Below are 21,548 nucleotides of genomic sequence, written 5' to 3'. Positions count from 1 at the left end.
TGCCCTGGTGCGCACGCTGTCTGGATATACTACCAAGTGGCGTAAGTGGTCCTCTGCGGAGAGTCGGGTTGTTTCTAGTTCTTTCTTCTGTTTGTGCAGGTGTATTTTTACACACTTAGGCGAGGCCCTCAGGAGCTGGATCGCTAGGTCATTTTGGTACGTGTAGCCCACCTGGCCTCCAAAGCACCAGGTATTGGCAAAGGTTTCACCTTTGCAAGCTTTTTGGGTTTTTTAATGTTTATTTATTTATTTAGCCAGTGCCGGGTCTTAGTTGCGGCACGTGGGATCTTCCCTGCCGCGTGCGGGATCTTCGTTGCTGTATGCGGACCCTTAGTTGCAGTATGTGGGCTTCTTAGTTGCGGCATGTGTGTGGGATCTAGTTCCCCAACCAGGGATCGAACCTGGGCCCCCTGCACCGGGAGTGTGGAGTCTTACCCACTGGACCCCCAGGGAACTCCCCACCTTTGCAAATCTAATCGGTGAGAAGGCATATCTTGCTTTTTATTTTCGTTTCAGTATGAGTGAGGTTGGACGTTCTTCACTGGTTTGCCTGCATTGGCCTTTGGAATTTCTTTTCACGTGAGCTATCTAGTCATATTCGTGGTTAGATTCCACTGGGCTGTGGGTCTTTTTCTTATTGGTACGGAGAGTTCTTTCCATAATCGAGATCATACGTGTTACAAGTATTCTATCCTCATTTGTGATGTGTCTTTAACTTTGTTCCTGGTACTTTCCATTCAAAAATGTACTAATCTTCACCTGTCAGAACGGCCATCATCAAAAAGACCACAAATAACAAATGTTGGCAAGGATGTGGAGAAAGGGGAACCCTCGTGCACTGTTGGTGGGAATGTAAATTCGTGCAGCCACTACGGAAAACAGTATGGAGGTTTCTCTAAAAACTGAAAATAGAGCTACCATGTGATCCAGCAATTCCATTCCTGGGTACGTATCCAAAGAAAACGAAAACACTAATTTGAAAAGTTTCATACAGCCCAATGTTCGTAGCAGCATCATTTGCAATGGGCAAGATAAGGAAGCTACCTAAGTGTCCAACAGATGAATGGATAAAAAAAGATGCGGTATATGTATACAGCGGAATACTACTCATGGGTTAAGGAGGAAATTTAAATCTTTTAAAATACTAAATACCAAATGTAACCTTACGCCAGTACATTGGGAATAATAGCTTATTTTTTTAACATTTATTTATTTTGGCTGCACTGGGTCTTAGTTGCGGCACACGGGCTCTTCGTTGCGGCATATGGGATCTTTAGCTACAGCATGAGGACTCTTAGTTGCGGCTTGTTGAATCCAGTTCCCCAAGCAAGGATCGAACCTGGGCCCCCTGCATTGGGAGCGCAGAGTCTTACCCACTGGACCACCAGGGAAGTCCCTATGCTGGCGGTACATTTGAAATTCTAGATTAAATGAATGATTTTCTTTGAAAAATAAAAATCTCCAAAATTGTCTCAAAAAGTAGAAAAACTGAGTACAACAAAAATCACACACGATATGGAATCATATGAAAAGGGCCCGTGTTCAGCAAATTGTTCTCACCTTTCACAGAGGCATTCCCACGGTGGGACAAGCCCAGGGATCCCCGAGTGTAAGCAGAAATGAGACTCGGGGACCCTCCCCAGCTGAGGCCTGTTGGGGGCTGAGGCCGCGTCTGCACCCCCTCCCCAATACCCCGTGTGGCCATCTGGCTTCGGACCATTCTGCATCTTTGGCTAATTAACCTGGGAACCTAACACCGCCTATGCTGAGGATGTGTGCGTGGCCCCTTGCTACCTGTGTGCAGCCACCAGAGCCACTAGAGGTGACCAAGGGGGCAGAGTCCCCAAAATGACCACCAGAAAAACCTGTTGATCTGGCAAAGCTGAGTTTACTGGACTCACTGCCAAGGCAATGAGGAAGAACACCCGCCTCGACAGAGGAACCTAGAAAAAAGGCGCAGAGCCTTAGAGCCGTGCAGTGGTTTCCAGGTGGGAACCTGGGGACAGGGCTTTGGATTGGCGGACACAGCCTAGGGGCGGGGCTCCACCCAGGGTTGGGTTACAGTCTTACCTTCCTAGGGCAAGTCCGTCCCGAAGCCAAACGCTAGTGTCCTCTGCTCCGTTCCCAGTTTGACAAGGCAATGGGAAAGGATGCCCAGTCCCAGAATTGTTCGTCGTGGGGACAGGGTGGCCTGTTTGTTCCCAGTGCAGCTTAACACAGGACTAGGAGAGGGTACTCGTGTCAGATTTCACAAGTAAGACCCCCTCGGCCACTGTCGGCCCCCACTCGCTCCCCTGGGAGGCCACCAAGATGACTTGTTGGTCAAAAAAGGCCAAGATCATTGCAGCTGCAGTAAGAGAGACCACGACCTTGACAGAGCCTTAGGGGCTTCTTGGAGGGGCGAGGTCAAGGGTGAGGTGTTTTTCATTAGGTTTTTCCAGTCTGGTGTAAGGCAGGTCTTTCAACCAGGGGGTCTGATCGGGATGGAGCAAACCCAGCTCAGGACTGGCGGATCCTGCCAAGCGAAGGCTTTGAAGGTAACTGGAAGAATAAAGGGCCCTCTGAAAAGCCCCGCTGAGCCTGCTGTGGTTCTTGGCTGGAGGCTGTTACCCTGATGAGGGCCGGTTGAATAATCTAATGTTTGGATAAATGGATTTTGAGGAAGCTCCTGAAATCAACAATAGAGTTATTTGCAACTTCCATGTCCTAGACAAGAATTTCCGGGCACAGTACAGGCACCAGGAGCTAAGGGCTGGACGATCGTGGTTTCAGTTCTCACCCGAGCAGGTCAGAAGCTGCCCTGGTGGTGGGGGAAGCCACCTCTCCCTGGGGCTGGCTGAGAGGCACCTTCCAGCACAACCGGCCCTCCCACGACCAGGCAACGAGGGCCACCGGTGGCGGTGCTGTAGTATTGGAGGGGAACGCATGGGCGGCTTGCCCGCTGCAAAGCCCAGGGAGGGGTGCCCCCAGAGAACCAACCCTGGAGACCAGAGGTGCTCGAGTCATCCCCGTCTCATCTGGAAGTGGCGGAGCTCCTGGTGCTGGGGGGCCCGGCCGCGGGCGGCCTGCCCCGCCACCGTCTGGCATAGTGAGGAGATGGTGCGTTTCAAGTGGGCTGTCTCGCTGACTTCCACCCACAAGGATGTCCTGCTGAGGGACCCCCCAGCAGCAAGAGCCGTGGGGTGGGCAGGGTTGAGAGGCGAGGGAGAAGGCGAGCCCGAGGCGGACGGACTCCTGGGCAGGGGAGAGATGTGAATCGGGTACAAGGGGGACGTTTGGAAATGAACACCATTGGATTTAAGCCCCAGAATGAGACTGGCTACAATGAAAAGTGACGGACTCGGCCTCCCATTTCTTAAGGGGGATTTCCTACAGCCCAATGGAGGGGGCAATTGCTGGTAAAAATAAAACCATTTTCATGCATATGCTTCCAAGGAGTTGAGACTACCTGTGAAGGCTGATTAAAGGCATGAAGCCCGATCCTAAAACCAGACAAACCCAAAGAGAAAACCATGCCCGGTCTCAGATCAGACCCAGCACAGAACGCCAGAATCCGGGCTGGCGAGGCCCGCCTCACGTGCCATCTCATTAGCCCGGATCAGAAACACACCTCCCTGAGTGACGCGGGGCCCAGTTGCCGAAAGGAGCAGTGACCCCCAGCAAAGGAGACTCGAGACTGTCAAGTTTTCCCGTTCTTGGTGTGGCTTTAGGAAATGGGGATGGAACGGGATACCCCGCAACGTTTCCTAACTACTTTTTTCGTAGAAACCCGCCCCTTTTTTGGTGCGGTGTTAATTTTCTAACCAGCCAACTGACTGCGTTTCCTTATGTTTTAGAATTCTTTTTTCAGTTGATTATCTTGGACCTTTCAGTTGTACAATCATCTTATTTACAAATAATGAGAACTTTGTCGTTTCCAACACATATTCCTTGTATCTTTTCCAATGTGAAATAATAATGCTGATCGATCGTGGGATGTCGTCTTTCACCACGAAGCATAGCGTGGCCTTTTGGCTTGAGAGACATACACATCAGCTTCTGAAGCTACTAGCATCTGTTTACGGATTTCACTGTCCAAAGTTGGGTGGAGTAATACTTCCCATCCCACTTGTTCTTCCAGAACGTTTCCACTCCCCCATCAAGAAGTAGAGTCCCCTTGACCATGGAGTCTGGCAGAAGGGACTCGTGCCATCCAAGGCTAGGTCCGTCTCTCGAGAGGCTCACCACCCTTGGAACCAGGTGTCGAGCGGTGAGGAAGGTGACGCGGAGGTCATGTGTGCAAAGGAATCAGTGCCTCTGTCACCCCAGCTGAGCGCCCAGCTGCCATCCAGCACCCACTTGCTCTTGGTGGGCTGGCCCCGGCCGACACCACATAGAGCAGAGATGAGCCCTGCCCACGCTGCAGACCCACCAGCAAAATGGGCACTTGGCGTTGTTTCAAGCCACCGTTTTTTTGTTTTGTTTTGCTTTTTTATTTTTGGGCCGCACCGCGTGGCATGTGGGATCCTAGTTCCCCAACCAGGGATCGAACCCGCGCCCCCTGCATTGGAAGCACGGAGTCTTAACCACTGGACCGCCAGAGAAGTCCCTTAAGCCACCGTTTTGGGGTAGTTTCTTGTGCAGCCGTAGTGAACTGGAATGTCATCTATTCCAATTCCTCTCTTATTAAGTGAATTGAATTTTACCAAATACCTTTTTCCCTTTTTTGTCTTTTTCTTTCTTGCGGTACGCGGGCCCCTCACCGCCGCCGCCTCTCCCGTTGCGGAGCACAAGGCTCCGGACGCGCAGGCTCAGTGGCCATGGCTCACGGGCCCAGCCGCTCCGCGGCACGTGGGATCCTCCCGGACCGGGGCACGAACCCGTGTCCCCTGCATTGGCAGGCGGACCCCCAACCACTGCGCCGCCAGGGAAGCCCTCCCTTCATTTTTTATTGTGGTAAAAATATGTCTAAAATTTACCATTTTGACCACTTTTAACTGTGAGTTCAGTGGCACTTAAGTTCAGATGCTTCACACTGGCGTGCAGCCGTCACCACCATCCATCCGCAGAACTCTTCATCTTCCCCGTTAAACAACAATTCCCCCTCCCATCCCTCAGGCCCTGACACCCAGCATCCTACTTTCTGTCTCTACGAGCTGGGCTACTCTAGGCACCCGATAGAATGGAATCACACGCTCTGTCCAATTGTGTCTTGTTTTATTTCACTCAGCACAATGTTTTCAAGGTTTGTCCGTATGTTGAAACATGCATCAGAATTTCCTTCCTTTTGAAGGCTGAATGACATTCCACTGTGTGTCTCTACCACGCTTTGTCCATTCATCAGTTGATGGACAGTTGGGTTGCTTCCACCTTTTGGCTATTGTAATGCTGCTGTGAACAATGGTGTACAAATATCTGTCCCAATGCCTGCTTTCAATTCTTTTGGGTGGATACCCACAAGTGGGATTGCTTTAAATACCTTTTGACAACTATTGATGTCATGTTTTCCTCCTTGGACGTATTAATATTACTAGTCATAGTAACATCATTCCTAATTGGATCATCTCTGCACTCTTGGAATGAACTCCACTTGGTTATGGTGTATTCATTTCTTAATCTGCTTTCGGACTGTCTGAGCTAATTTTTAATTTTTGAAATGTGCATCGACATTTCAGTGAAAAGGATCTGCAGTTTCCTTTGTGCTGTGTGTGTGTGTGTGTGTGTGTGTGTGTGTTATCTTTGTCAAGTCTGGAAACCAGATCATACAGTTACTCAGACCAGAAGCGCCCACTGGGCACCAGACACCAGCCTGGACCTCCGGAATGGAGCCCGGACAGGGAGCCACAGGGAGTCTGCCTGTGTGCTGCTCTTGCGCTTCTGGGAGAAGGTTCCTTCGGTTTCATTAAACACACTTGGAAGCTTGTCTTTACTTTCTGGGGTCAAGGTCGGCGACGTCGGTTTCCCCGCCTCCCAGCTGCCAAGCCGCAGAGAAGCTGGGCGAGGCGAGGCCACAGCTCGGAACCAGAAGGCAGCTGGCCTCGGGGTCTAGCGGTTCAGGAATGAGGAGCTGGCCCTGCGGAGGCCCCAGCTCCCCCCTGCGGCGCCCTGCCCACTCCCCCGCCCTCCCCCCTCCTCCAACAGCCCCGCCCCCGCCTCCTGCACAGCCTCGTCAGTCGCGGGGAAACGCAAGAGAAAACCGCAGTGACAGGGCTGTGCACACACACCAGGATGACTAACACTAAAAAGACTGGTCATACCAAGTGTCGTCAAGGGAGTGGAGCCAGCCGCGGTGCAAAGCGGGCCAGCTGGCCGGTTTCTTATGAACTTGAACTTCACCTACCCCCAGGAAGCCATTCCGCTCTAGGTGTGTACCAAAAAGAAATGAATGAGCACGTCCATACAAAGACTTGTACCTGCGTGTCCACAGCAGCTTTCTTTATATGAGCCCCCAGCTAGATGCCAATCAACAGGCTAACAGATCAACAGAGCTGTCGGAGATCCATATCGCGCACACTACTCAGTAATAAAAAGGAATCAATGTGCTGATACGTGTATGACTGTCCCACGCTGTAAGCTTCCGTTTATATGAACTTCTAGAACGTGCACAACCAATCGGGAGTGCTAGAGGTCACAGTAACGTTTAGTTTGGGGCTTGGTGTGATGGCGCCTCCGCTGTGTGTATGGAAAGTCCAAGTGATTACACTTGATATGTTTGGGGTCAGTAAAAATAATGCAGATACGTGAGCCCCTAAAGCTGTAAATTTTACTTTAAATAACATTTTCAGTATCACCCACCACTTCTATTATTTCGTTCTTTTTATTACTGTAGTTCTAAGTATTTTAAAATTCTCGTTACCTTTTTTTTTTAACTTCGCAATGTGTGGCAATTGTGTGTCTGTCTGTGTGTGTGCACATGCGTGCACCGACTTCCAACCTAATCACACTGTCTTCAAATACAGTGGTCTGACACCAAGCTTCCAACTTGCCATCGTCTTCAGACACCACTTGCGGCCACGGGGGCAGTCAGGGTGCCCTTAGTCACTCGCTCCTTCACGTTTTCTGAATCTTCGCAGAACTGTTGTCTGCTTGACCTAAATACCTTCGAGGAAAGCCCATGGAAACCTCCCTCTACGGTGCTGGATTTGTCTATTTCTCCCTGGAGTTCTGTCAATTTTCGCTTTATATATTTTGAAGCTATTTTAACATTATTCCTAACATGTTCTTGTTTTGTCTGATATTAATATAACCACGCCAGCTCCCTCTTGGTTAGGAGGTGCCGAGTATATCTTTTTTCTCCTTCTTTCACGTGTGATCTTTCCGCAGACATATGTTTTAGGTGAGTGTCTAGTAAACAGCATATGCCTGGAGGTTGTGGTTTTGATGCAGCGTGACAATCTCTGTAATCTCTGACAGTTCCCCGATCTGAAGTCCTCTCAGAGGTGGCATCTGTTGTTTATTGTGTCAGCCACCCCAGAAGCCCCGCTAGTGGGGCTGGCTCAGCTCCTTGTGGGTGTCACAGGCTCAGCTCCACCACCTGTTTGGGTTGTACACTATAAAGAACAGTCTGGAAAGAAAGCCCATCTGAGTGGCAAGGACAAATAGTTTCAAATGGAACACGTTTCCGAATGGCTGCCCGGCAAGGGCAGGGCACTCTCTGGGGAAGCTGAGATGCCCCATGACACAGCCAGGTGCGTGTGCCCGTGCAGTGCCGATGAGAGGGTTTTGAAAATTAAGAATATATTTTCAAAGCATAATGAGATCCCACGTCACGCCCACGAGGATGCTTATAATCAAAAATCAGTAACAAGCTTTGTGTGCTGCGGTGGGAACGGTCCGGCCGCTCCCGGACCGCATGGAATCAGCCCCCGTCCCAGCATGGCCACTCCCAGCTACCGACCCAAGAGAAAGGAAAACACCCTATCCGCACAGAAACTTAGGCACAAATGTGCAGAGCAGCATTACTCATAAGAGCCAAAGGTACAAACAACCCGAATGTCCACCTGATGACTGGATAAGCAAAAGGTGGTCTAACCACACCGTGGAGGACTATACGGCCGTCGAAGGGAATGCAGTACTGATAGATGCTGCAACACGGATGAAGCTCGGAAACGTGATGCTGGGTGAAAGCAGCCAGACACAAAAGGCCACATGGTGTATCAGTCCGTTTATACGAAAGGCCCGGAAGAGGCAAAGCCAGAGCGGCGGAAAGCAGCTGAGCGGCTGCCAGGGACTGGGAGGCAGCGTGGGAAGACTGCTAGCAGGCCTGCGGTTTCTTCTGGGCTGACAACAGTGTTCTGGAATTCACGGTGATGGTCGCACAGAATATACTAAACAACACTGGAACGTACACTTTATTTTTCTATTTATTTATTTATTTTGCGGTACGCGGGCCTCTCACTGCTGTGGCCTCTCCCGTTGCGGAGCACAGGCTCCGGACGCGCAGGCTCAGCGGCCATGGCCCACGGGCCCAGCCGCTCCGCGGAATGTGGGATCTTCCCGGACCGGGGCACGAACCCGCGTCCCCTGCATCGGCAGGCGGACTCTCAACCGCTGCGCCACCAGGGAAGCCCGAACGTACACTTTAGAAACGTGAATTGTATGGTATGTGATTCCTATCTCAATTATTTATTTATTTATTTAGCCTGCACCGAGTCTTAGCTGCGGCATGCGAGATCGTTTAGTTGCAGCATGCATGCGGGATCTAGTTCCCCGACCAGGGACTGAACCCAGGCTCCCTGCATTGGGAGCGCAGAGTCTTACTCACTGCGCCACTAGGGAAGTCCCTCAATCTTTAAACGTATTTTCAAAATGAAATTTGGCTCCCAAGCCATGGTGGCAAGGACTCTATTTACAAATAACAACGTAGCAGCCGAGAGCAGGGAGGGAATTCTGAAGCCCCAGGGCCAACCCCACCTTGGCCACTTCCTACCTCCACAAACTTGAAGGCTATTCAACTTCTCTAAACTTACTTTCCTCGACAGTAAGCCCTCAGTAACCATTAGCTACTCCCAGTATGATTCGTGTTTCCTCGTCTACAGTGCAGCCCAAGAGATGCAGCCCCGGGCTGGGGAGAGCGGCCAGGACCCACAGCTGGTTCTGAGCAGACACTTTGTCCTGAACTGCTTTTATGGGTCACCTCGACCAGTACTCACAACCAGCCATGCCGTATGAGAGGGGAAACTGAGGAGGCACAGAGGGCTGACAAAACGTATTCAAGGTGTCTCAGCTAGTGAACTGCAGAGATCAATGTCGATTTTTAAAGTGTAGTTGAATGCAGATAACATCAAGTTTACCACGTTAACCATTTTTCAGCGCCCAGCTGGGCGGCATTAAGTACATTCAGGTTGGTGTGCAGCCATCCCCACCATCCATCTCTAGAACCGTTCATCTTCCCCAAGGGAAACCCTGTCCCCATTAGACACTAGCCCCCCTCCCCCTCCCCCAGCCCGTGCCCCGCCCCCATCCTACTTTCCGTCCCTAGGAATCTGACGGCTCTAAGCAGCTCATACAAGTGGAGTCATACAGTATCCGTCCTTTGTGTCTGGCTGATTTCCCTGACCATGATGCCTTGTAGGTCCAGCCATGTTGTAGCAGGTGTCAGAGCGACCTTCCTTTTCAGGGCTGAATAACATTCCACTGATTGGATGGACCACATCTTGTTTGTCCATTCATCCATTGATGGACACTTGGGTTGCTTTCATGTTTTAGTTATTGTGAATAATGCTGCTGTGAACACAGGTATACAAGTATTTCTTCAAGACCCTGCTTTCCCTTCCTTTTTCTTTTTTTTTGAATTTTATTTTATGTTTTTTATACAGCAGGTTCTTATTAGTTATCCATTTTATACATATTAGTGTACGTATGTCAATCCCAATCTCCCAATTCATCACACCCCCCGCCCGCCCCCACCATTTTCTCACCTTGGTGCCCATACGTTTGTGCTCTACATCTGTGTCTCTATTTCTGCCCTGCAAACCGGTTCATCTGTACCATTTATCTAGGTTCCACATATATGCGTTAATATACGATATTTGTTTTCCTCTTTCTGACTTACTTCACTCTGTATGACAGTCTCTAGATTCATCCACGTCTCTACAAATGACCCAATTTCGTTCCTTTGTACGGCTGAGTAATATTCCATTGTATGTATGTACCACATCTTCTTTATCCATTTGTCTGTCGATGGGCATCTAGGTTGCTTCCATGACCTGGCTATTGTAAACAGTGCTGCAATGAACACTGGGGTGCATGTGTCTTTTGGAATTATGGTTTTCTCTGGGTATATGCCCAGTAGTGGGATTGCTGGGTCATATGGTAGTTCTATTTTTAGCTTTTTGAGGAAACTCCATACTGTTCTCCATAGTGGCTGTATCAATTCACATTCCCACCAAGAGTGCAAGAGGGTTCCCTTTTCTCCACACCCTCTCCAGCATTTGTTGTTTCTAGATTTTCTGATGATGCCCATTCTAACTGGTGTGAGGCGATACCTCATTGTAGTTTTGATCTGCATTTCTCTAATGATTAGTGATGTTGAGCAGCTTCTTATGTGCTTCCTGGCCATCTGTATGTCTTCTTTGGAGAAATGTCTATTTACGTCTTCTGCCCATGTTTGGATTGGGTTGTTTGTTTTTTTAATATTGAGCTGCGTGAGCTGCTTATATATTTTGGAGATTAATCCTGTGTCATTTGCTTCGTTTGCAAACATTTTCTCCCATTCTGAGGGTTGTCTTTTCACCTTACTTTTGGTTTCGTTTGCTGTGCAAAAGGTTTTAAGTTGCATTAGGTACCATTTGTTTAGTTTTGTTTTCATTTCCATTTGTCTAGGAGATGCGTCAAAAAGGATCTTGCTGTGATTTATGTCATAGAGTGTTCTGCCTATGTTTTCCTCTAAGAATTTTATAGTGTCTGGCTTCACATTTAGGTCTTTAAGCCATTTTGAGTTTATTTTTGTGTATGGTGTTAGGGAGTATTCTAATTTCATTCTTTTACATGTAGCTGTCCAGTTTTCCCAGCACCACTTATGGAAGAGGCTGTCTTTTCTCCAATGTATATTCTTGCCTCCTTTATCAAAGATAAGGTGACCATATGTGTGTGGGTTTATCTCTGGGCTTTCTATCCTGTTCCATTGATCTATATTTCTGGTTTTCTGCTTTCTCTTCTGTTGGGGAGATACCCAGAAGTGGAATTGCTGGATCCTATGTTTGATTTTTCCAGGCAACCTCAATTTTAAGCCGGGAAAGGCAAACCATAAGGAAATGAAATTCTAGTTCACTGCCATCAGAGCAGCAGACAGTAACTCCTCTCCCAGTACGACGTGCTGGTGAGGCCACGGAGCAACGGGAACTCTGCTGGGCAGTCATTTCAGCAAGCACCGTGGCGAGGGATTTGGCAACTTGTAGTTCAGCTGAAGTGCAGATGTGCTGTGCACAGGCAGATCCCCTGGCGACGTGCTCACACGTAGGCAGAGAGGCCCAGACAGCAGCACCAAAGGAGGAAGTACCCTGATGGGCAGCCAGGAGACCTGGGGAAAAACACCCACAGATCCGGTCCCGAAGCCGGTGGGAGACGGATCAGGGCCACGTGGTGCACCTAGGGAAGGTTACAGCACGTGCGAGACGACAGTGCACACCGCTGGTCATCTCCCCCTGCTCCCCTGTGGGAAAGGTCTCGGAACGTGTTGGGGAGTGGACTCCACCCAACTCCGGACGGTGGTTTCCTCTGGGGCAGGAGAGTAGGGTCAGGCCCCTGTGTGATCTGTTAGGCTGCATGAGAAAGGAAAGGCAGAAGTAAAACCACAAGTCAGCGGTTCTGAAGATCCAAGTGAAAAGCAGGAAACGGAAGAAAAGACTAGAAACACATGAAAACGGTTAGAAGGGCCTGCTGGGCTAGCAGGGCGCAGGCTGCAAGGAGCTTTCCCGGCCTGCGGGCGCCAGGCCCCAGAATTCAGCGCTTAGCAGAGAGGCAGCCAGGGCTCCAGGGGCACCTGGCAGCTGAAAACACCGGGAAAGCAAGACCCGCTTAGAAGGGGAAGAGGCGCTCTCGAATTTCATAGCTATTTGGGGGCTCGCTCGGGAACAGAAATTGCCTAGTTTATAGTTACCCAAAGATTTCTGCTCATGGAGGCTTTCGGAGGTGAGAGGGAAATGTTTACCTGTGGGACGTGCCCAGTTTTAAGTGCCGAGAAACAAAATCTCCTTTGTCCCCCAGGCTGCGATGAAACATGCTCCTCGGGGTTTGGGCATTTCCTCTCCGCCATGGAACACGATTGTGAAGGGCTCCGGCAAGTACAGTTTGGTGAACTGTCCTGTTAACAGTGATGACAGCTGCACTGCTTTGTTTCTGAATGTAACTTGCAACTATTTTATGAGTATTAGTCTCAATTTTATAATTAACTTTTTATAATGAAAACTACCTGAAGCAGCTATAGGAGATGTTAAGGTTCGACAAAGCTACCTGATGTATAGACAAGAAACCCAAAGGCTACAAAGAAAAAGACAGACGTTTAGACATCCATGACTGGGGAAACCTTCAACCACGTTCCTTTAAGATGCCCACAAAGGCAAAAGACAAATGAGATTAACAAAACGTACGTATCATCTGCATGACAGATGAATGGTTAACGTTTATAATGTAAAACAAGTTCCTGCAAACTTTTGGAAGAAAAATCCAATAATGAGGAAAGGATGGAAATCAACAACCTACAGAAGAATAAATCCTAGCTTCCAACAGACAGGTGCACAAGCACCAGTTGTGCACAAGTGTGCATACGTGTGTGTGGAGGGGCACGAGTTAAAATCACAACGAGGTCTTGCTTTGCCCCCATCAGATTGGCACAAACTGGAAAAGCCCCCTGACGCCTTGCCCAGCCTCTCTCATCGCCGTTAGAAACTGAACCATAATATCAGTGGGAAAGGCAACCCGGGTACCCCTGATCCTGACCCAGAGGAAGGCGAGCTCTGGGGCGAAGGGGCAGGCACAGGATGTCGGGGTGAGGGTGGCCGGTATAGACGCCACTGCAGCAGCGCGGGGCCGGGGGTGGCATCTGGGCCCAGCACCGTGAGCGGGAAAGACAGGTGCAGGGGGGTGTGTCCCATGCTGGGGCCACCGCAACCCTGATGGCGCTCTCAGGTGGCTCGTCGTCCCCACCGTGAGCCTGTATACCTGCACGATCAGAGCAAAACCAATGCCACCACTTTCAGGGGGAGCAGATCCCCAGGCCACGTGTGGGGAAGTGAGGAAGAGGCCAGGTGGTGCCGCCACTGTCACTGCTTCCCGAGAGAGGTGGGGCATCACAGCAGAAGGGCCTGGAGGCCGCCGCCTGCCTTTCGGATGCTCAGTGTTGAAACCTTCAGCAAAGTTGCACATGTATAGTTTCAGTTTCTGCGAAATGAGGGCGCCGCGCACATGGTTTCTGAGATCCCTCCCAGCTTCAGAGCCTCTAAGCCGTTAGGCCAGACGCAGGGGGAGGGCCCGTCTGGTAACCATTGGCTTCTCTGCTTTCCGGGGGCAAGTTGCAGAGGAAAGAGCAGAGCCCAGAGGGGGCCCGGCCGCCAGCCTCCGTCCTCTGGCACCTCAGACATCGCGGGCGCCCTCGCAGCCTGGGGCAGGGCTGAGGCTGGCTGAGGCCCCGGCCCCGGACGCCAGGACTCACCAGGGCTGCAGGGGACGCAGGAAGCTGCGTGGCTAAGGCTGGCCACACTTTGAGAAACGCTGATCAAAAACAGGGGGCAGAGGGGCTTCCCTGGTGGCGCAGTGGTTGAGAGGCCGCCTGCCGATGCAGGGGACGCGGGTTCGTGCCCCGGTCCGGGAGGATCCCACATGCCGCGGAGTGGCTGGGCCCGTGAGCCGTGGCCGCTGAGCCTGTGCGTCTGGAGCCTGTGCTCCGCAACGGGAGATGCCACAGCAGTGAGAGGCCCGCATACCGCAAAAAAAAAAAAAAACAGGGGGCAGAGAGAGAAGGTTCCAGGCCTCTGGCTTTGGTTGGATGGGTTCAATATAGGGTCGTCTGACTTAGCAAATAACGACAGAACACGCAGTGAAACCTGAATTTCAGATAAACAATGAACACTTTTTTAGTATAAGCACATCTCATGAGACATTGGGGACGCTCTGGTACTGAAACATTATTTGATGTCCTGCATTTCATCTGACCACCTTGGGCTTCTGGAGGTTTCCGCCCCATCCGAGGTGTCCCTTCCACACGAGTCTCTCCCCAGGCCCCAGAGTGGAAAAGACCCCCTGCGGTTCCCCCCCTTTCCTCCCTCCCCGTGGCACAGTGGTGTTCGTAGTTCTTCATGAAACAGTCCTGAATCACCCTGATCTCAGCGTGACATCTGTTTCCTGTGGGGACCCAGCCTGACACACGAGTGGAATGAAACCCAGAAGGTTCCCAGGGTTATTTATTAAATAGGTATTGGTAAAAATAAAATAAAATAAAAACAACAAAATAAGTTATGAGGGCTTGCGGCTCAAAGGTATGGAATGAACGAGGCTATGCAAAGCCCCAATTCTCAGGGGATCCACTCTGCCAAGCAGGGGGGAATCAGAGCCCACCCCACATCAGACCCTGGTCCTCCCCCATTCCTCCACACTGCCACCTCCGTCTCTAACTGAGCCACCCGAGAAATCATGCCTTTCCCCTCCCTCCCTCTGGCCTCTTCGAGGAGATGCCCATAGCCTTTTTCCTCTTCTAGGACACACAAAGCCTTCGAGATAACTGTAGTGGAACAAAGCTGCTTCCCGAAGCAAATGCTGGCCGTGCTCTTCAAAGCCGGCAGGCCCCGCCGCGGGCCCCAGTCCTCAGGGGAGGGGCAGAGGCAATGATCACCGACAGGATTCTTCAGGCAACAGCCTGGTTGAGACCCGCCACCCACTGGAGATGTGCCCAGAACAGAACATCCTGCCCAGGTACCCAGTTTCAAAAGCACCTTGGTAGTCATGGCAACGGTCCACATGCCAACCCTCGAGGCTCCAGGGAGAGGGGCCTCAGGGGACACTGAACAGATGCCTGTGGGCTGCCCGTCCTGAGACGCCATTCGGCAGGGACAGGACATCCTCTCCCTTCTGCCCTTGCCTTTGTCTTCAAAGACCAGATGCCTTTCCTGTGACGGGGAATGAAACAGGTGTCTAAAGAACACGTTAACAAGCAGGCAACCCAAAGGCAGACTCCTCAGCGTCTCTTGGGCCTCAGTGTTCCCCCACCCAGGGGGGCTCTCTTGTTCAAACATCATCATCTGCATGAGAAGCATGCTTTGGGGTTGAAAGATGCCAACTCCATGGCCCTACGCTGGGATGCCATCAGGGGATCATGGTTCCGAAGGACCCAGGTTTCTCCGTGGGTGACAGACACTTGACACTGCAGTAACCCTAGCTGCTGAGGACACCTAAGCTATACCCTGGCTCTGAGGGAAGACCCGGCAAGCAACACTCTGTTGAGGACTCACCTCTTGACATTTGCGGGTGTTGCTCCACAGAGGATCTGAGGTGATGTGACTCCCATCTGACCTGCTGTCAGCTTGGCAGTCACAGATGGCACAGTGAGTTAGTGCTCTGGGCTTCGGATTTCCCCACCAGTCTGCTAGGCGCGTGTGTTTACTATGACTCAGTCTCCCTGAGGCCAGATACCTCTGGAGACGCTCACTTGTAACCCCAGCGCCTGGCCTGGCACGCCAGCCAGAGGCTACCCTGCCCCACTGTCGGCCAGCCCATGCTTGTAGCCCACATCCCGAAGCAGACAACCATTCTTTGTCCAACCGTGAGTCTGATGGATTTCTTGGGGTCATTTCCCCCCAACATTTTATTTTGAAAAATTTCAAACTACAGAAAAATTACAAGAATAGTGAACTGGAGCCCCGCATCCCGGCCCTTAGATGTTTGCTTTAACCCTTTGAAAGTAAGTCGCAGACAGCATGACGTCGCATAATGTTGAATACTCATCCTCAGAGTATTGAAGCCCATACGTTTGAAGGAAGGGGCAGTCTTCTGTCATCATCCTATCTTGCTGCACCCAGGACTCTGAACACTGATGACAGGATGCCAGCGGAGGGCGCATTTTGACGTTAGGATGGGTAAGCACCTTCCTTCCACACTTTAACGCATCTTCTCCGCAGGAGGGCATCTTCGGCAGGTGTTTAAGTTGGTCATGAACAAGAAGGCAAAGTGGAACTGGAGCACATCGCAGACTTTGGACCAGAAGTGGCCCGTGAGCCGCTGGAAGAGACGCCACTGCGAGAGCTCGTGATCACACAGCTTGAGGAGCACAAAACCCAGGCAGCAGAGCACGCCCAGAGCCAAGTACTTCCCCGAGGAAGCGCTGCCGTGGCGGCCCTGAGTGCACAGGGCCTGCCCCACAGCTGCTGCGATGTGTACACCCAGTGCCACCTCAAACCCACAGGGGTGCAGCAGGGCCAGGCTGTAACTGCACAGGGAGAGGCCCTCGACAGCCAGGAACAGCCAGGGCTTCCAGCCCCTGTCCAGGCAGAGGCACCAGGCCACCGGCCATGCAAAGATGGGCAAGGTGAGCCACTGGTCCAACACGGCGGTGGGGCGCGTCTGCATCGTGATGCGCAGCCACTGAACCGGGCCGTAGACCAGGGCCATGCCCGCAAAGACGTCCTTCATGTAGCAAGCCTTCCATGCTTCTGTGGGGCCTCCCGGGGCGCTGGCCTTGCTCTGCAGCCAGTACATCCCCAGGAGCACGTAGGCCACGTTAACGAGCGAGTTGAAGGGCATGGCCAGGAAGGCAGGGAGGCTGGCGACCGGCGCTTCGGCGTAGTGCTCATAGCCCACTGCGACAGAGACACCTGCGAAAACGCCGGTGTGGACGGTGGCCGCGCAGAGGCAGCTGACCAGGGCCACGTGCAAGAGGGCCTGCCCCGACTCGGGCTTCATCTGGAACCCTATGTGTGACCCGGGTCGGAGAGCTTAAGAGAGCAGCCGTCTCCACTGTTATTTCAGAATTCAGATAAACAGTTTTTTTGCAAAACACTCCTCGGCCTCCCAGCTGAGCCAGCAGGAAGAATTCCCCGTGATTTCCGACGCAGATGCTGCGACCTTGCCCCGCGTGGAGGTAGTGGCCCAGAGGAAGGCGAGGGTTCTGCTGATTGGTTGGCACCAGTGGAGGATCGTTCTGCCTTCTTCCTTTGTGGTTACAAAAAGAGTGTAGTTAAAGAGTGTGGGTAGAAAGAAATCCATCCGAAAAAGGGTCTCCATCTTCCCGATTCTCAGCCTCAGGATCCACCAACATCAGAAAAAAACCCAAAAAACCCCACAGAAATAAAAGTGCAGGAATACCCAGTCCATTCACCTTCTTATGCACGGCCTCTAGAAGGCTCTAGAACCCTCTTTCACCTAGAGGTTTTGTGCCCCTCTCTCCTGATACCTATGCTCTTGTTCTTTCATCTGTGTGCTATAAAAGTCCCGCCCCTTTGCCCTAGTTCCCTTCGAGCCACTGCATTTGGAGACTTAAATCTTTCCTAGGTCTGCTGTTAAAACTCAGAATGGGCTTTTCCACCTCAGTGACATTACAAATGTGGAAGTTTCCAAGCCAGTCCCAAAGCCCTTTGAACCAAATACCCAGTTAAAAGAGAAACCATTTGCTGTGGTCCGAGTTCTGGAATCTAAGGCAAGGATGGCGGGGGTGGTTAGGAGGAGGGCGGGGGAGGACTCCCTTCTGCTTCTTAGATGTGAGGCCAGGTGGCACAGGGAGCCATCCCCCATTGGTTCACCCTCCTGCCTGCCCCTGAAGTACCACGCCTTTCAAAATCACCTTCTGTCCTTGGCTCACAAGAAAACCTTCCACTTCCTGCAGTCACAGAAGCAGTCCGATAATTTTAAAACAATGTGGACTTTTCATGGACCGTCAACTGCTCTGGGGCCTGCTGCAGTGTAAGCTGGCCAGGTAGCCAAGAGATGTATTAATATCAACAAGAGAAGAGGTTCAATGCCCTGAAAGTGACTCAAAGCGAAGACAGCAATCAGGCAGGCAAGCATGGGGACGAGAGGGACTGTCCGTGTTCAAAGCCCAGTGCCCCCAGCTACTAACCGTGTGATCTTGGGCCTTAACCCTTCCGGGCCTCGGTTTGCATACCTGCAGAATGGGGATGCTACCAGTACCTCCCTGCAGAGTCATGGTGTGAATTAAATGAGTTCTTAGCTATGTAGACCACAGTTTATTTCTGAGGCCCAATGTCCACCTGCCCTCCTGCAGTTCAGGCCCTGAAAGGGCCGGGCAGGGTCTGATTCTGCGCTCGCCCTCCGCTGCTCAGCAAAGACCTGCTCAGTTTCGGTTCAAGCCCCAAACCAGCACCCCTGCTCTTTTTCCTCATCCTGTTTGCCATTTCGCTTCTCAGACTGGCCGTGGGGCCCACGTGGAAGATCCGGGACGGGGCCCGCTGGGTGTCTTGGTGAGGTTTCTGGCCCCCATCCTGCCTTGGGGGCCTGTTGCTAAGGGGACCGGCATTTCCACGAGGGAACCGCAGGCCTTGTCCTGACCGCCATCTCAGCACGCAGCGCTGTCTCACGCTTCCCCGCTGCGGCTTCCGGTTAAGGAGCCTCTAGGCTGGGGGGCTGCCCCTGCCCCGGGCTTCCCACTTCCAGGCTGGCCACCGCTAACGTGGTCTGCACACAGCAGCCCCCAGCATCTCCCTCAAGGGCCGCCCCTGCTTAGCACCCTTCGGTGGCCGGCTCTCCACTCACACACGATCACGCCCCAGCCTCTCGCAGACACCAAAGTGCCGTGCTCATGTAGTCCTGCGGGTCCCTCCTGTGCCTGGCCTGCTTACACCCTCAACTCGGCTATGCCTTCTGCTCTGGCACCAGCACTTCCCCATTCCGCTCCTGAGTCTGGCTGGGACACCAGCTGAGGCCCGGCCTCGTTTCTCCAGGTCCTTCCCTGGCGCCACCTGGGGCCCGACTCCCTGGTGTGAAGACCCAGGCCTCCTGGGCCCCACGCGGCCAGCGCCAGCCTGACCCTCTCGTCTGCCAGCCAGCATGGAGGAGAGCTGGGGACCGGAGTCCAGCACTGTCAGCTTGATAGACAAGGAGGCCCAGGAAGGGCTTGGAAAGTGACTCCTCTCCCACTGCTGGCCAGAGGCTACTGAGCCCTTGCGCAAGCTGAAAGTGACGTGTAATCAAACGAACTTCCCAAGTCCACCAGGAAGGCCAGGCTGGGTACCTTATGGCCTAGCTCCTCCGTACCCCTGAGGTGCTGTGACACTTGTTACATGACTCTCAAAGTTCTTCCCAGCTTCCCCCGGCACAAGAAGGTCCAAGGGCTCTCCCCTGGTCTGGTGCTGGGGTCTCTGGGGGAAGTCCTGCAAAACGTGACAATCTCCTGGCTAAGGGGTTAAGACATGTTCCTTAAACTCTCCTGCTTCCGCAGTCTGTATGCATTGAAGCAGGAGCCACTGTCACTGTCACAGTGGTGGTTTCTTTGGCCTGTATCATTCATGACAACTGCTTACCGTGCCCGTGACTACCCTGACCACCTTGTTCCCTTTCTGCAGCTAAGGGGACGCCAGTCTGAGGGCTGTACCGTGGGACACCAGCAGCAGGAGAGCTCAATCTGGGCCACTTGGATGCCCAAGGAGCCTGGAACTACCGTAGTGATTCTTGAACTCTGAGGACAGAATCACTGAATGTGGCTAAGGCGCCTGGGAACCAGCAGCTTGGCTTCCTTATTTTACAGGGGAAGGAGTTGGGGCCAGAGAGGTGACGTGAACGGACAAGGTCACCTAGGGCAGTTGGTGGCACAGAAACACAGATGAGGGCTCTTGTCCTTTGCCTGTGTCACAGGACTCTTTGGTCTTTTCTCAAACAAATGCTTCCAAATGCATAAACTAAAACAGAATTACAACAGAAACTTAATATGTCGAAAGACAGTTATTAAAGTATTTTTGAAAATGTATGATATAGTAATATACGTGCTTCTTTACTAATAGGTTAAATTACAGGATCTATGGGCAGGTTGAATAACTACAGTAATTTCCTTTTTAAAATAAATTTATTTATTTTAGTTATTTATTTTTGGCTGCGTTGGGTCCTATTGCTGCGAGCGGGCTCTCTCCAGCTGTGCTACACGGGCCTCCCACCGCAGGGGCCCCTCCCGCCGCGGAGCACGGGCTCCAGGCACGCTGGCTTCAGTAGTTGTGGCATGCAGGCTCAGTAGTTGTGGCTCACGGGCTCTAGAGCACAGGCTCAGTAGCTGTGGTGCACGGGCTTAGCTGCTCTGCGGCATGTGGGAATCTTCCCGGACCAGGGCTCGAACCCATGTCCCCTGCCTTGGCAGGCAGACTCCCAACCACTGCACCACCAGGGAAGCCCAACTACAGTAATTTCAAAGCAGTTATTCTATAGTAACGTGTAATTTCTTTAATTTCAGGATATCTACAAGAAAATTTATATGATCTCAAATGATCTGTCATTTCCTTTGGTGACACAGTCACCAGGCTAACCCTCTGTGCTTTGCTGCCTACACTCGTAATTGCGGGAAAGGCCAAATTTCGGCTGGAGGTTGGTGAGTGTAAAGATCAAATAAAGATGAGAGAAACAAGAAAAATCATCTGTTGTCATTCCAAGAGCCCGGAGAGCAGCGCATTACACCCTGCGTCTGGCAGTGAGCATGACAGTGCAGCGACCAGACAGCCTCCTGCAAGATTTGGAACATAGGGGTGATGACAGTACCCACCTCTCAAGGTTGTTGTGAGAACTTACAGGATTGGCGCGAAAAGGCCAGCGATCACCATCCGGGTATTTTGCCTCTCTCGCTTTGCTGGGGGAAATTCAAATCTCGAAAAAGGGCGGAGCCGAAAGGCGGCCGTGCGCCTGCGCGCGGGGTGGGGCGCGGGGTCCTGGGAAGCAGGCGGGGCGGGGTGACGCGAGGTGACGCGGGGCGATGCGGACCGCTCCCGCGCCCGCCCGCTCGCCTCAGGCGCCGCCAGCCTGGCTGCCCGCCCGACAGCAGGAGGGGCGGCAGGCGGCTCGGCGCGCGGCGGCCCCGCTCTTTTTCTCGGGGCGCCGTTGGCCGCGGCGGCGCCCCCGCGTGGGGGCGGGACAGCAGGCCTGGGAGCCTGGGAGGGCTCCGCCCCCGGCGTGGCGCGCCAGGCCGCGTTACCGCTCACTCCCACCCCGCCTCCGGCTCCCCCGGAGGCGGGCTTCGGGCCACCTTTCCGGAGGCAGCTGGGCGTGCGGAGCAGGAAAACGTCCGCTCCCCGGTACGAAGCCTGACTCTAATGTCTCCGTCAGCCACCCTCAGCAACCTGTGCCCTGTCCCCACTGCTAGTTAAAGCGATTCCTCTGGCGTGTGTCCCTTCAGCGACCCAGGGGGCAGTTCCCAAGGGGGCGGGGCCAACGGCGTCTGAGGCATTCTCATCCGGGCATTCCCCAGATGCCGCAGCCGCCATCTTTGTTTTGTGCTGAAAGTCGCTACTGACGCCCGCGGACGGCCGGGCGAGGGGAAGTGGCAAGATGGCGGCTCCCAGGGCGGAGGCGTGGAGGCGCGCTTCGGCGGCCACAGGGCTGGGGACGTCTGTGCCTGACCCGAGCGCGGCCTGACCCCAAGCAAAGCGCGC

The 21,548-nt window shown here is 52.6% G+C and overlaps 1 protein-coding gene and 1 long non-coding RNA gene across 5 annotated transcripts; one reads left to right on the top strand and one right to left on the bottom strand.

The window, feature by feature from the left end:
• The first annotated feature begins 897 nt into the window (after window positions 1–897).
• LOC113615493 (uncharacterized) lies at window positions 898–2,664 on the top strand. The gene is made up of 2 exons (XR_003431034.1): window positions 898–945; window positions 1,570–2,664. It is a non-coding gene; the product is annotated as an uncharacterized LOC113615493 (long non-coding RNA).
• Window positions 2,665–15,738: 13,074 nt separating this feature from the next.
• On the bottom strand, window positions 15,739–21,221 carry TMEM187 (transmembrane protein 187). Of its 4 annotated transcripts, none has more exons than XM_027098043.1 (2): window positions 20,666–21,221; window positions 15,739–17,118 (listed from the first exon to the last, which is right to left on the bottom strand). In XM_027098043.1, exon 2 carries the CDS (start codon window positions 16,867–16,869, stop codon window positions 16,069–16,071), a length of 801 nt encoding a protein of 266 aa, XP_026953844.1. In that variant the 5' UTR covers window positions 16,870–17,118; window positions 20,666–21,221; the 3' UTR covers window positions 15,739–16,068. The 4 variants fall into 4 exon arrangements, with proteins under 4 accessions (XP_026953844.1, XP_026953845.1, XP_026953846.1 ...); XM_027098044.1 differs by having other exon boundaries at window positions 15,739–17,114; XM_027098045.1 differs by lacking the exon at window positions 20,666–21,221 and adding an exon at window positions 18,676–19,561 and having other exon boundaries at window positions 15,739–17,114.
• Window positions 21,222–21,548: the final 327 nt, after the last annotated feature.

The sequence above is a fragment of the Aethalodelphis obliquidens genome, unplaced genomic scaffold (assembly GCF_003676395.1).
Source record: "Aethalodelphis obliquidens isolate GAN/ISIS:26980383/991018 unplaced genomic scaffold, ASM367639v1 scaffold118, whole genome shotgun sequence".
Classification (NCBI taxonomy): Eukaryota; Metazoa; Chordata; class Mammalia; order Artiodactyla; family Delphinidae; genus Aethalodelphis; species Aethalodelphis obliquidens.
Note: the sequence above shows the minus strand (reverse complement) of the source record. Positions and strands in the feature narration are given on the sequence as shown.

What these genes read in the sequence shown, in the direction of transcription:
- TMEM187 (XM_027098043.1), bottom strand. Translation starts at nt 16,869, where the DNA reads ATGAAGCCCGAGTCGGGGCAGGCCCTCTTGCACGTGGCCCTGGTCAGC.